This window comes from Amblyomma americanum, chromosome 4, assembly GCF_052857255.1.
Source record: "Amblyomma americanum isolate KBUSLIRL-KWMA chromosome 4, ASM5285725v1, whole genome shotgun sequence".
Lineage (NCBI taxonomy): Eukaryota > Metazoa > Arthropoda > Arachnida > Ixodida > Ixodidae > Amblyomma > Amblyomma americanum.
The window spans coordinates 195,504,055-195,516,287 of record NC_135500.1 but is presented as its reverse complement, the minus strand read 5'-3'; the positions used below and the strand labels follow the sequence as shown (position 1 = coordinate 195,516,287).

The following is a 12,233-nucleotide window of genomic DNA, read 5'->3' as shown; positions in this document are numbered from 1 at the left end:
GACGACCTCCTTTGAGGGACATTCGCCGCCGCATTCTTGGGTTCTATGTTCTGGACCCATAGATAGAGAATCGAAATAAAAAATTAGAACGAAATGTGATATAAGCCATTCTCGGCACCGTCACAGCATTACGGATACCTGCTATATACTGCAGCTAGCGATCCGAATATGGCGACTGATGGATCGAAACAAACACAGAAGTTGCAACAAAAGCTACGACAACAGTGAAATCTATTGCTATCGTATTGCACTCTTAAGGTGACTTAAACGTCCTCACATTTTTTTTTAAATGACACTCGACTGTCGCGTTTGTTTTTGCAGTAACCTCAAGATTGGTTTTATCGACGTTAATTTTCCCCTGCACAGTTGTTCGATAAGGTCTAACTGCAAAGACACTGAGTCCGAAGGTCTCTTCGTCTCCCTTTGAACTGCACAGACATCTGTGAATAATCTCACATAGGAGGAAAGGTTATCAACATTGTCATTCTTCCGTTCATCTACACTTTACCTGAACGACGAGAATATCGCTGCAGATAACATCAAACAAGAGACGAAGACAGGAGTAACGCCAGTCCTTGTCCTCGTCTTTACTTTGACGTCGTCTTCAGTGACCTTTCTGTCGTTCAAGCATGTCTGACCAACTGGCCTTCCAATCAACAATGTTAACATTCCACAACTTATCCACCCGCCGCGGTGGCTCAGTGGTTAGGGCGCTCGACTACTGATCCGGAGTTACCGGGTTCGAACCCGACCGCGGCGGCTGCGTTTTTATGGAGGAAAAACGCTAAGGCGCCCGTGTGCTGTGCGATGTCAGTGCACGTTAAAGATCCCCAGGTGGTCTAAATTATTCCGGAGCCCTCCACTACGGCACCTCTTTCTTCCTTTCTTCTTTCACTCCATCCTTTATCCCTTCCCTTACGGCGCGATTCAGGTGTCCAACGATATATGAGACAGATACTGCGCCATTTCCTTTCGATATATGAGACAGATACTGCGCCATTTCCTTTCCCCCCCAAAAGAAACAATTATTATTATTAGCTTATCGCAACAACCTCTTTCGTGCTCTTTAAAAGTATACATGTTCCGTGTATGGGTTAAGGGACAAAAATTAAGCGTAGATAAGAAAAACAACGCTGCCTATAGTAGCACCTAAACTGCAACTGAAAAGAATAAATGGAGTGGAACAAAAAAATTTGTGCACCGGGCCTATATTATCGCTGGCCTATGTCTGAAAGACGAAGTGTACACCACTGGGAACGACAGCGTATAGTCAAGGACAGCGTTGGCTTCGATGCAAGGGTCTATTGATGTGAGGAACGTTCGCTAAGTAGGATTTTTAAATGGAAACGTTTGCAAGGGTAACGTGGCCGGCGGCTGATTGACGACAGGGTTAAACGCGAACCATCGGAAGGTGCCTTTTCTCTGCAGTACAGGACCTCAGTGGGCTTCTACGGCTGATAACGATGATCACTGCGATGATGATAATGAAAAGTATCCAAATAACAGCGCTGACGTCGACACCGCTGGCACCTGACACCGGGTAGCGGTGAATCAAAGCTAGAGACTAGAAAACGGTGTCAGGCGAAAAATTCCGGATTTTTTTCCTGCGCTAGCCCTAGATGCCTCGCTAGCGAAATAGCCGTCCTGCATGCGATGAAGCCTCTACCTGCCAGCTGCTACCCCTCACGGCTGACAGGTGGCAAAATAAGGATAGAGAAATCGCCCTCTCCATTTTCAGACGAGAGGGAAATGCAAGTGCTAGACGAAAGACAAAGAGTCAGGTGGTGGGTTGCGGCTGGCAAAGTGGAGAGAAAGAAATCCCCTTTCCTATTCGCACGCTAGTACTAGGCGGGCCACTAGAGCCGTTGTGTGTTGTGAAGCCTGATGGTATCCTGGTGAAGAACGAAAACCGGTTTCGCGGCAACTGCAGCCCGGGTTCGAACCCGACCGCGGCGGCTGCGTTTTTATGGAGGAAAAACGCTAAGGCGCCCGTGTGCTGTGCGATGTCAGTGCACGTTAAAGATCCCCAGGTGGTGGAAATTATTCCGGAGCCCTCCACTACGGCACCTCTCTCTTCCTTTCTTCTTTCACTCCCTCCTATATCCCTTCCCTTACGGCGCGGTTCAGGTGTCCAACGATATATGAGACAGATACTGCGCCATTTCCTTTCCCCAAAAACCAATTATTATTATTATTATTTAACTGCAGCCAGGTGGAAAGTCAGAAACCGCGCTGCGCCAGCTGCCGCTTACATTGTCTGTAAAACTCTCATAAGCAGCTGTCATAACGTCACATTTAGATTAACGAAGTAAATCTTTTTTTTTTTTGTACCAGAGCGTCCCTTCGATCGCAAAGAATACCGGGTTGGAGAAACCCCCCATATGCGACTCACATTTCCTGTAATGCTCCTCCAGTTTCCCCAAACTTTTGCGGCAGAGAAAGATATGCGCGATAGAGCTGCTTCTTACGCGCGCCACGCGTTGATGGTCACATCTAGGTGGAAACCCGGGCAGAATAACTCGCGGAGGACGCCAGCTGCCTGAGTCAGGAACTGCTCGTCCGTCCCCCCCCCCCCCTCTCTCTGTCGCTCGCTGCGGACGTTGGACACACTCGAGCCTGTCCTCTGTCGCACAGCACGAGCCGGCCGGAGTCTGGCCCGAGCTCTCCGCCGCAGACGCGCGGTTAATTAGATTTGGCGCCGAAAAACTCGCGCTTTGCCGAGCACCGCACACGCGCACTGCCAACTGCGCTGCTTTAGGCCTCGCCAGCCGGACCCGCAGTGCTCGCTGCTGTCAACGACACTTATCTCGCGCACCGGGGAGGCCGACTTGTTTTCCCTCGCAGCCACCAGCGAGGAGTCCTTTGGGAGACGTCGCACCACGCCACTGTCGTCCTTGGAAGCAGTTGGCACTTGCACGGCGCTTTATATGCTGCCAAGCTCGTAGTGCAAAACTGCGCTCTAAAGGCCAGAGGAAAGTTCCGACTTGTCCGCGGGAGAACTTTCGCCGCACAGTTCTTCGCTCCCCTGTTTCCTCTTGACCGCTGTGCACTCGCAACTGGAGGTTGCTATCTCCGCGGTCACGAGTCGCTACTTTGCAGCCGCATGCAAGATCCCTACTGAAAGATTCCGTATGACAAGTCCCAAAATTCCATAAGTTCTCATATGGACTATATGGAGTCAGTATGAAGCTTATGGAATCGATATGGACTGTATAGAAAGCACGTTTAGAAACTTATGGACTCCATATAACGTGTAGCTCACCGTATGAATGCCGTATAGAAAATATCTAGAAAGCTTATCGAATCCGTACAGGAAACATATGGATCTCTATATATTTTTCCACATCTTGTGGACTCTATATTTCCATAATTCCATACGAGCGGTTTCAGTAGATATGCACTGAAGCTCTTTGATAACATCAATAATAGCACACTAAACTCCCCACGAGGCTTATGCATTGAAGTCTGTCACTCTGCCCACAGCAGGGAGATTAGCTGACAGCTGTCACGCCACCTAAGCGCATTCTATGAACTTCCCAGGGCTATTCAAAAGCTATTGTAATTACGGCGGGGAAAAAAGAGTTACAAGGCGCCGACAATAGTTCAATGCCCAGCTAACAAGTGACGCCTTCTTCTGTGCGACTCTAGCCTGGAGCAAGGCATGGACCTCAGAAACCCCGCAACTCTTACCTCGATTTAGATTTGGAGTTTCGTAACTAGTATGTTTAAAAGCTCTCGCATCGCGTACCATGTTTCTTTAAAGGCATGTCAGTGGTTTGAATGGGAGACAAAAGAGTTAAGGTGCCCTGACAAAACCATGCAATACGTGCAATGACAGAATGATAAAAGCGTGCAATGCATCTTATTTAACTGCTGGATATATCGAACATACCGTCACTTGTCTTCCAGCTTGTTATGGGTTGCATTCACTATGGTACTGCATTCTTGTTTAATTACTTCTTGTATTTTTGTACTCCTCGACACCGGCCCCCTCCTCCCTACCTACTTCGATTTCAGGAGTACGTTAAGGCACCGCCTTTGTGTGCATGTTATTTCCTTGCACGTGCTGTCTCATTCTAGTATATACGAATACGTGTAGCGTATATATATATATATATATATATATATATATATATATATATATATATATATATATATATATATATATATATATATATATATATATATATATATATATATATATATATATATATATATATATATATATATATATATATATATATATATATATAGCAGACAAGGTGAAGTAAATGAGGGGCCCGTTTGACAAACTTATGAAGGGAGCGAACAGTCACCGAAACCAAGGTGCATAGGGGAACAGGGGAACGTTATTTTTTCAATTTCTTTTTAATGTGTTGTGCTGATCAGTGGGATAATATTACTTAGATCAATAAATCGCTTAAAGAAAATTACTTATAAAGCAGCAGAATAAACAACCATGCCGCCGGTGGGATCCGAACCCACGACCTCCGAATATCGTGTCCGGTGCTCTTACCAACTGAGCTACGGCGACGGCTGTCCAATCTGCTGCTCTCGTGGGTATTTATGTTTTGCGTGTAAGGGAACCTTGAGAGTGTTCACCAGCGCCACCCTCGTCCATAGCGGTGGACGTAGCACGTCCTGTAATACCGCGAGCATGACGTAGAACGTCATCTAACGGCGAGGGCAGAAACTGCGCGAAAGCCCTCTTATGCTACCTATGGCATCAAGACTGCCAGAACCGAGACCCTCGTTAAGCTATTAGCAGACAAGTTAAAGGAAATGAGGGGCCCGTTTGACAAATTTATGAAGGGAGCCAACAGCCACCGAAACCAAGGTGCATAGAAGAACGTTAATTTTTTTTTAATGTGTTAAAAAAAATTAACGTTCTTCTATGCACCTTGGTTTCGGTGGCTGTTGGCTCCCTTCATATATATATATATATATATATATATATATATATATATATATATATATATATATATATATATATATATATATATATATATATATATATATATATATATATATATATATATATAGCAGACAAGGTAAAGTAAATGAGGGGCCCGTTTGACAAACTGATGAAGGGAGCCAACAGTCACCGAAACCAAGGTGCATAGGAGAACGTTATATATATATATATATATATATATATATATATATATATATATATATATATATATATATATATATATATATATATATATATATATATATATATATATATATATATATATATATATATATATGGGTTGTGGCCATCCTAACGCGGTGATCGTTCCTCGCGCAGGTGTGGTTCCAGAACCGGAGAGCCAAGTTCCGCAAGCAGGAGCGGCTCAACCAGCAGAAGCAGTCGTCCGCCTCCTCGTCGTCCGGCTCCGACGCCGGCCTCACCACGTCCCCCATCAGCACCACGGCCGACTCGACGACGCACACGTCCAGTGCGAAGGACTCCAAGGACGTCAAGGTCATGCTCCAGTCCCAAGACGTCAAGCACCTCAACGGTAGGCTTGCCCATCGCACCCCCACCCTACCCCTCCTCCTTCATCTACAGTTGAACCTCGCTATAACGATCTTGAAGGGGTCCGGCGATTACTTCGTTATAGCCCGTGTTGACCGAGCTTCCAAACGAAATCGTCATTCCTTCGTTATATCCGTTATTTCGTTATGGCGAGGCTGAACTGTATTAGAAATTATGGGCGAGGGTGGATCCTTTTTGAACAACAACGCACCTTTTCGCTAGCAGTTCCTCCCGCGTAATCACAAGCAGTTCGTTGGGATTAAGCGCTAGTTGAAATTGTTGCGATCCGTGTCGACTTCATTAAACGAATAAACACGTCATTAAATTGTTTGTCGGGGTTTATGAACGCTTTTTTCTCCCGCCTTATGGCAACGTTTTTAGGCCCTTTTCTGTTTGCATCTCATTTACTTCCTAATCGTATGTCCGCGCCTTTACGCGTCTCTCGTCAGGCAGTTCACGACACTTTTCGCGTTACTAAATCAGTACTGCCCTCAAAAGCAAATCAGGTGTATTTTCTTCTCGGTTTCGTTTAACCACTAGTTACTGCACCATAAAAGATAACGAAGGTGGGATATTGGTTTCTAAACTGCGCTAAGTTTGGGACGCTATAGATAAAGCTTCCCCATATGTCTTTCTATGTCATCGATACGTGGCATTAAGTTCGTCGGCATTTAGAGAGGATTCAACGTTTCCTCTCACGTAGTGGCGAGAATAGTCTGGCGTCCTTATGCAACTATACTACATTTTGTTTCCCGCTAGAGCTTGTCTCATCTGGACACCACACCTGCTCGCACAGGTATAGAAACTGTACAAAACGAAGTAAATTGTCTAAAGCAGGTGTAGGTTAGATAGACACACGCGCCGGGTCAACGCAAACTATCCAAAACTGAGACACCGGTTCTACGTTTCCGTCTGCGAGATCAAGGCACAATACTAACGATTTCACGTAATTCTACCCGGAAAAAAGTACGTAAACACTACGGCTTCTCTGTAGTTTCACGGCTGGAACACGAGGAGTTTTTTATTTGTCTCGAATGCGCGTTCAGCGCCTGATCCTGCACACACAGCAACGGACGTTGCAGCTTTCCGACAGACACCAGCCGCGCGAAGTGCAAGAATCAAGCAGTCCTTCTTAGACCAACGGAAGAACGTCCCACTCGCCGCGTTGCGAAACCCCTCTCCCGTGCGCTGCAGCTTTGGTGGTCCAGCCTCCAAAGCGTCCATCCCTCACACGCGTTTGGGGGCATCCGAAAGTGGTGACGTCATGACTCCCAGAGGCGGCGGCAAAAATGGCGACACGGTGGTCCCTCCGGCGAAGCGAGCGAGCTGGGAGGAGTGTCCGGCAGCGCGCTGTCCCTCGTCTGTTTCCATTAGCGTCGCGCGGGACACGCGGAAAAAGCGCCGCGCCTCGCACGACCAGGGAAACGCCGGCGGACTCGGCGTCGGGCACGCAGTAACAAAACAAAGAAAAAAATAACGGAGACAGAAAGAGAGCGAGCGAATGAGAGCTAGGAACTGGAGAGGTAGAAAGGGGGAGAAAGAGAAATGGGTGCGCGCAGAGGAGGCGGGGGCGGAGAGAAGCACGCGGCGTCCATCTTGAGCCGGCCTTCTTTATGTCTGGCGGCCACTGGGCCTAATGGTCGAGTTGCGTCGTCTGTCTCCGATGCTCTCTCTCTCTCTCTCTCTCTCTCTCTCTCTCTCTCTCTCTCTCTGCTGCTTCTTTCTTATGCGCGCGCACGGCCGCCTCCTAAAGAAAGCACTGAAGACGACGGCAATATGCGCTGCGCGCTCCCGCCGACGTTCCCCTATTTTATGCTTACCGTCTTCGCGCGTACGCTCTGAATCTCTTATGTCCGAGTGCTTTGTCCAAAGTTTGTGCGGGAGGTTGTGGATGCCTGCGCTGTGCTTCGCAACAATGCATCCACTAAGTGCGACAAGTATACCATATGCAGAGAGCCTTTCGTGCTGTTATGACGATGAGGACGATGATAACTACGGTGATGCTGATGCTGGCGTCTCTTAATATGGCATTTGCAGAACTGCAGCTCATAATAAGGGTACTTTAGACTGTCAGCATACTGGCTCTAGCAGAAGGCGGCGCCATCTATGAGACATGGCAAGAGGGGCCACGTGCCATAACCGTCGGGCAGGCCTGACCAGTTAATCTGACTGTCCCAGGGGACGATACAATTAGTAATGCTTCATACACCAGATGCTGATGAAAATTGTTACCATAAGAGGAAGAACCAAAATAAGAGAATCGTAAAACAGCTCCTCGACGGCTGAAGCAAATGTTGACAGCAAAAGCATGAACAGAAGAAAAATAGGCACGAAAGGATACAAGTCTAAAATAAATAATCAAAAAGTGTCTTCGTTTGCAACATCTTGAATGGTCAAAGATGATCATTAATGTGTTTAAACATGTGAGGCTTGCGTGAAGACATTTTGCGAACGCTTTAATTGCCTCAATTGATTCGAGGGAGGCGGTGACGACATGGACCGTCTTCATCGCAGGCGAACTCCACAAAATTAGCCCATAAAACAGCAATTCCGGAGGGTGTAGGTCGTTTAGAGTACATACAATTGTCGCCACAGTTGGGCTTAATTTCCATTGATTGTACGTACACATTGTTGATGTCCTTGCTATCGTGTTGTGTCTCGAACAGCCCCGGTTTACATGCATTGTTGCGGCTTGTTTTTGTCACCCTGCATATATTCTTTTTTTTTTTGCGAAGATAGGTGTGCATAAGGATATCTTGGAAGGAAAGAGCACTGGCGTAAGATTTCATAACCGAAAATTTCCGCATTCACTGTCGGATGACGAAGATACCACCCATATTTACTGGAGGGTAGATGCGCTCCAGAATATTCCATGTTTATTGAGAAAATAGCCGGTTGTCTTATTTATTTGCGCCGCCATCCCAGAATAGAGAAAGTGTGTGTGTATGCGTTTATCAGTGTGTGTATGCGTTTATCAGTGTGTGTACGGATCACGACTCGCTCGTGTCTCGCTAACTTTTGATCACCCTGTCGTGTGCTGAAATCATTTCACCTGAAGTTGACGTCCGAACTGTACATCAATCACGGCTTGCCAATCGCTTTCACATAATAGCAAGGTATTTCCTTGTCCGGTAGGGGTGCTAGTATGTACTGCTGGTCAGTCAATGTTAATGTGAGACATATCGTATCACAGCATGGTTGACATGTATCTCTCTATCTTTCTTTCATTTGGCCGCATACATCCTTGCAAGTCTTGATGCTTAGCCCGCGGTACTGAGGCTACTTATTCAGCTTCTTGCAAATTGTGTTACCATTCTAACCCTGTCGCTTAGTTCACTTCTTCGCTCCTAGTGGAGAACCCTCAAGCAAGAAAGAAGTGTTTCGAGAAAAATAATTTCTCATCAAGTACTTTCTTTACTCTTTCTGAAACAAGGTTGTCAAAGTAACGTGATGCTTAGAATCACAGGGTACCTTATTTAGGTCCGATACGTCGTTTCTCCCGTTCACCTGGCGCCAATTTGAGTGGCTTCTCCGCAAGATAATGAGCCTTGCAGGAAAGCATGCTTTACAAAAAGGAGGGATCGAAGACGATTCGTGCCCTCTCGCTGCTCTGTAAAATCGCATTGAGCTCAATCGTTTGATACAAGCACAATTTTCTCCTTATCTCACCCCCCCCCCCCCCCCCCCCCCAGCTACGTGGCTTTTTAATGTGCCGTATGTCGTCAAAAAAGAAAGAGTAAAGATCAATCCTTCACTGAGGCTAGTGCAATCATGCTTGATTTGAATGAATTGATTAGAAGCACAGCAACGGTTATCCGTTTCCAGTAAGGATCCATTCTGTCCTAATCGCCATCGTCATCATTTTGTCAATTCTGTAAGCGCGAAATCCCTGTCTTCCTTCATGCATGATTCACTAACAGTCACATGCAATGTTCTCCACTGATCAGCATTCGTGACTTATGATGAACGAGCCTAAAGGGTCAAAGGGTCCATTGCAATGGGCACGCGATACTAACGGTCCTCCCCCTTTTTTCTATCTCCCTCAACGTTCTTTACAGGCAAAGTGGTGGCTGCTGACAGCCCCTGCAGCCAGCAACAACAACAGCCACACATGTCGCCGCCCAAGTGGAGCTCAAGCCCGTGCGGCCAGCCTTCCTGCCTTGGCCCGTACCCGTACGGCTCGGGGCTGACAGGCGTCGACACCAAGCCCAGTTTGTCGCCGCAGATCTTCTGAGGGGCGGCCACCGACACCCACTCAACAGAGGCGGGCGCACGGCGCCCGCCGTGGCACAGAGACTATTACAGCGACCGTCACCACACCGGCCGGGAGAGAATCCTGCCATGGTGTCCCCAGCCTCTATGAGCAAGGGCGCAGAAAAGTGGCTATGCGTTCAACCGCCCACCGTGTGTGTCGGCCTCGTCGGAGAGTCAGTGAGCTCGCGCCAAGCCTTCTGAACGAACGAGCGCCGCTCGCCGACACAGTTGCGAGTCCATGCGTCCTGAAGTCGGCGCCTGTGCGTGCGTACGTGTGCGCGTGTGTGACTGCGCGCAGCGATGTGCTTTGTCCATCCAGAGAAACAAACGTGAATTAATTTAAGCAGAAAAAAAAAGCAGCGGTTTACTCACTTTACGTCTATCACTGACTATACTTTTTTTTTTAGTTCTTAACGTGTGCTCGCTTTTACCACGACGTTCAGTATCGCTGTACGGTGCGGAAAAAAAAAAGGAAGGAAATCCCTAAAGCCCGCAAGCCAGTGAACATTAAGCGCGGGTGAGACATTAGCATGTTCTTAAGGTTGCCGTCATGTGTTGTTCCTGCGTAAAGGAGCAGTCATAGACAGCTAGCCTCGATGTAAGCACTGATGGTTTCGTTCGAACGAGGAAGACTGTTGCTAAGCACGACCAGTTATATTTTGCTCAAAGTATCCCTTTAAAATCACTGCACCAAGCACTTCCGGTTGCATTCTGCATTGGCGTCTCTGCCCGGAACAAACATATGAGAGCTGTTTCGCGGAAAATTCACGTAGTGACGTGCACGCTGATTATGTCATAGTAGCCCGCTCGTTGCGAAATTTATTCACATAAGTACGTAAATTCCACCCTGCTTGAGGCGCAGTCCACTTATATTGCTGTTTTACGGCCTACTATACGGCTTAAAGCGACACGAATGTACTTAATTTTATCTTTATATTGAGTAAGTTCAGATCAGCAATGCAAATACAAAAGACGACTGCAAGGGTCAACACAGCCTTCAGTGCTAACATTTGGGAGTAAGCTGACTGTAAATTTTAAAAAGAAAATTCGTCTACCTCTCCTACTTTTTACTGCGCAGTCTTTTGCATGATTTACGCTGGTCCGAATTCAGGTGCTTCGTGTGTGTAACTACCGAAATTAAGAAAAAAGAAAAAAGAAACCGCGCTATCGAACGAACGCCGCAGTCATTCTGCGTCCCCTTCTGCGAAAACATTTTGAGGAAACGTGATCTTGTTTGAGAATATATTGCGAACGTTATAAGCGTTCCAGTAGCAAAGATTCAGCATTTGCGAATAAAATATGCTACGTGCACAGTGTTCGGGGCTCTTGGTCTTCCCTCTTCAGCGCCACAGACTGACTGTGGTCGACGCGCACATTGCAGATATGACAAACGCAAATAAAGAAAGTCTATGCGACACTTAGACGCTCACTTCACAGCGACATGTATGGGAGCTCCTTCGAAAGCCCGCTCTGCGGACAAGGTTCGGTTTGGTTTGGTTTATGGGGGTTTAACGTCCCAAAGCGACTCAGGCTATGAGAGACGCCGTAGTGAAGGGCTCCGGAAATTTCGACCACCTGGGATTCTTTAACGACCCGCCGCGGTGGCTCAGTGGTTAGGGCGCTCGACTACTGATCCGGAGTTCCCGGGTTCGAACCCGACCGCGGCGGCTGCGTTTTTATGGAGGAAAAACGCTAAGGCGCCCGTGTGCTGTGCGATGTCAGTGCACGTTAAAGATCCCCAGGTGGTCGAAATTATTCTGGAGCCCTCCACTACGGGACCTCATTCTTCCTCTCTTCTTTCACTCCCTCCCTTATCCCTTCCCTTACGGCGCGGTTCAGGTGTCCAACGATATATGAGACAGATACTGCGCCATTTCCTTTCCCCCAAAAGCCAATTATTATTATTCTTTAACGTGCAATGACATCGCACAGCACACAGGCCTCTAGAATTTAGCCTCCATCGAAATTCGACCACCGCGGCCGGGATCGAACCCGCGTCTTTCGGGCCAGCAGCCGAGCGCCATAACCACTCAGCCACCGCGGCGGCTGAGTGAGCCACAGGGTTCGTCATACATCCCAGGATGGGTAATGGACGCTGCCAGTCGTGCTCTTTGAATCGGTCTCAGCAATATGTTTAGTGCGGAGTTCGCCTGGTTTTCTTCTTCAGCTTTAGAGGTGCCTTCGGCCTCCAGCGCGCGGTAATCTGCGGGAGCATATAACGCTGCCGTCAACGAGCAGTTATAAATATATTTCTAGGCAACATAGTTTTCACCGCGGCTGCCTGATGGTTGAAGTGCGAAGCAAGCTTCCTAGAATTTCAGCCAAGATGTCTTGCTTAGCAGTGAGCTTTATTTTTGTTTTGGTTCTCTTGATGAAAAAGTAGCGACTTTTAATTCGCATTCTGGGTGAAGCGAATGCGACACAAGAGGATTACGCAAACCCTGTTGGTAAGTGA

At 47.4% G+C, this 12,233-nt stretch overlaps 1 protein-coding gene across 1 annotated transcript in view; it reads left to right on the top strand.

The window, feature by feature from the left end:
* The window catches only part of LOC144127490 (uncharacterized), a 75,880-nt gene extending 64,786 nt beyond the window's left edge, over positions 1-11,094 (top strand). Inside the window, exons 4-5 of the mRNA XM_077660482.1 lie at positions 5,294-5,507; positions 9,583-11,094. Coding sequence (XP_077516608.1) covers positions 5,294-5,507; positions 9,583-9,758 — 390 coding nt within the window. The 3' untranslated portion in view covers positions 9,759-11,094. The remainder of the gene's footprint in view (positions 1-5,293; positions 5,508-9,582) is intronic.
* Positions 11,095-12,233: the final 1,139 nt, after the last annotated feature.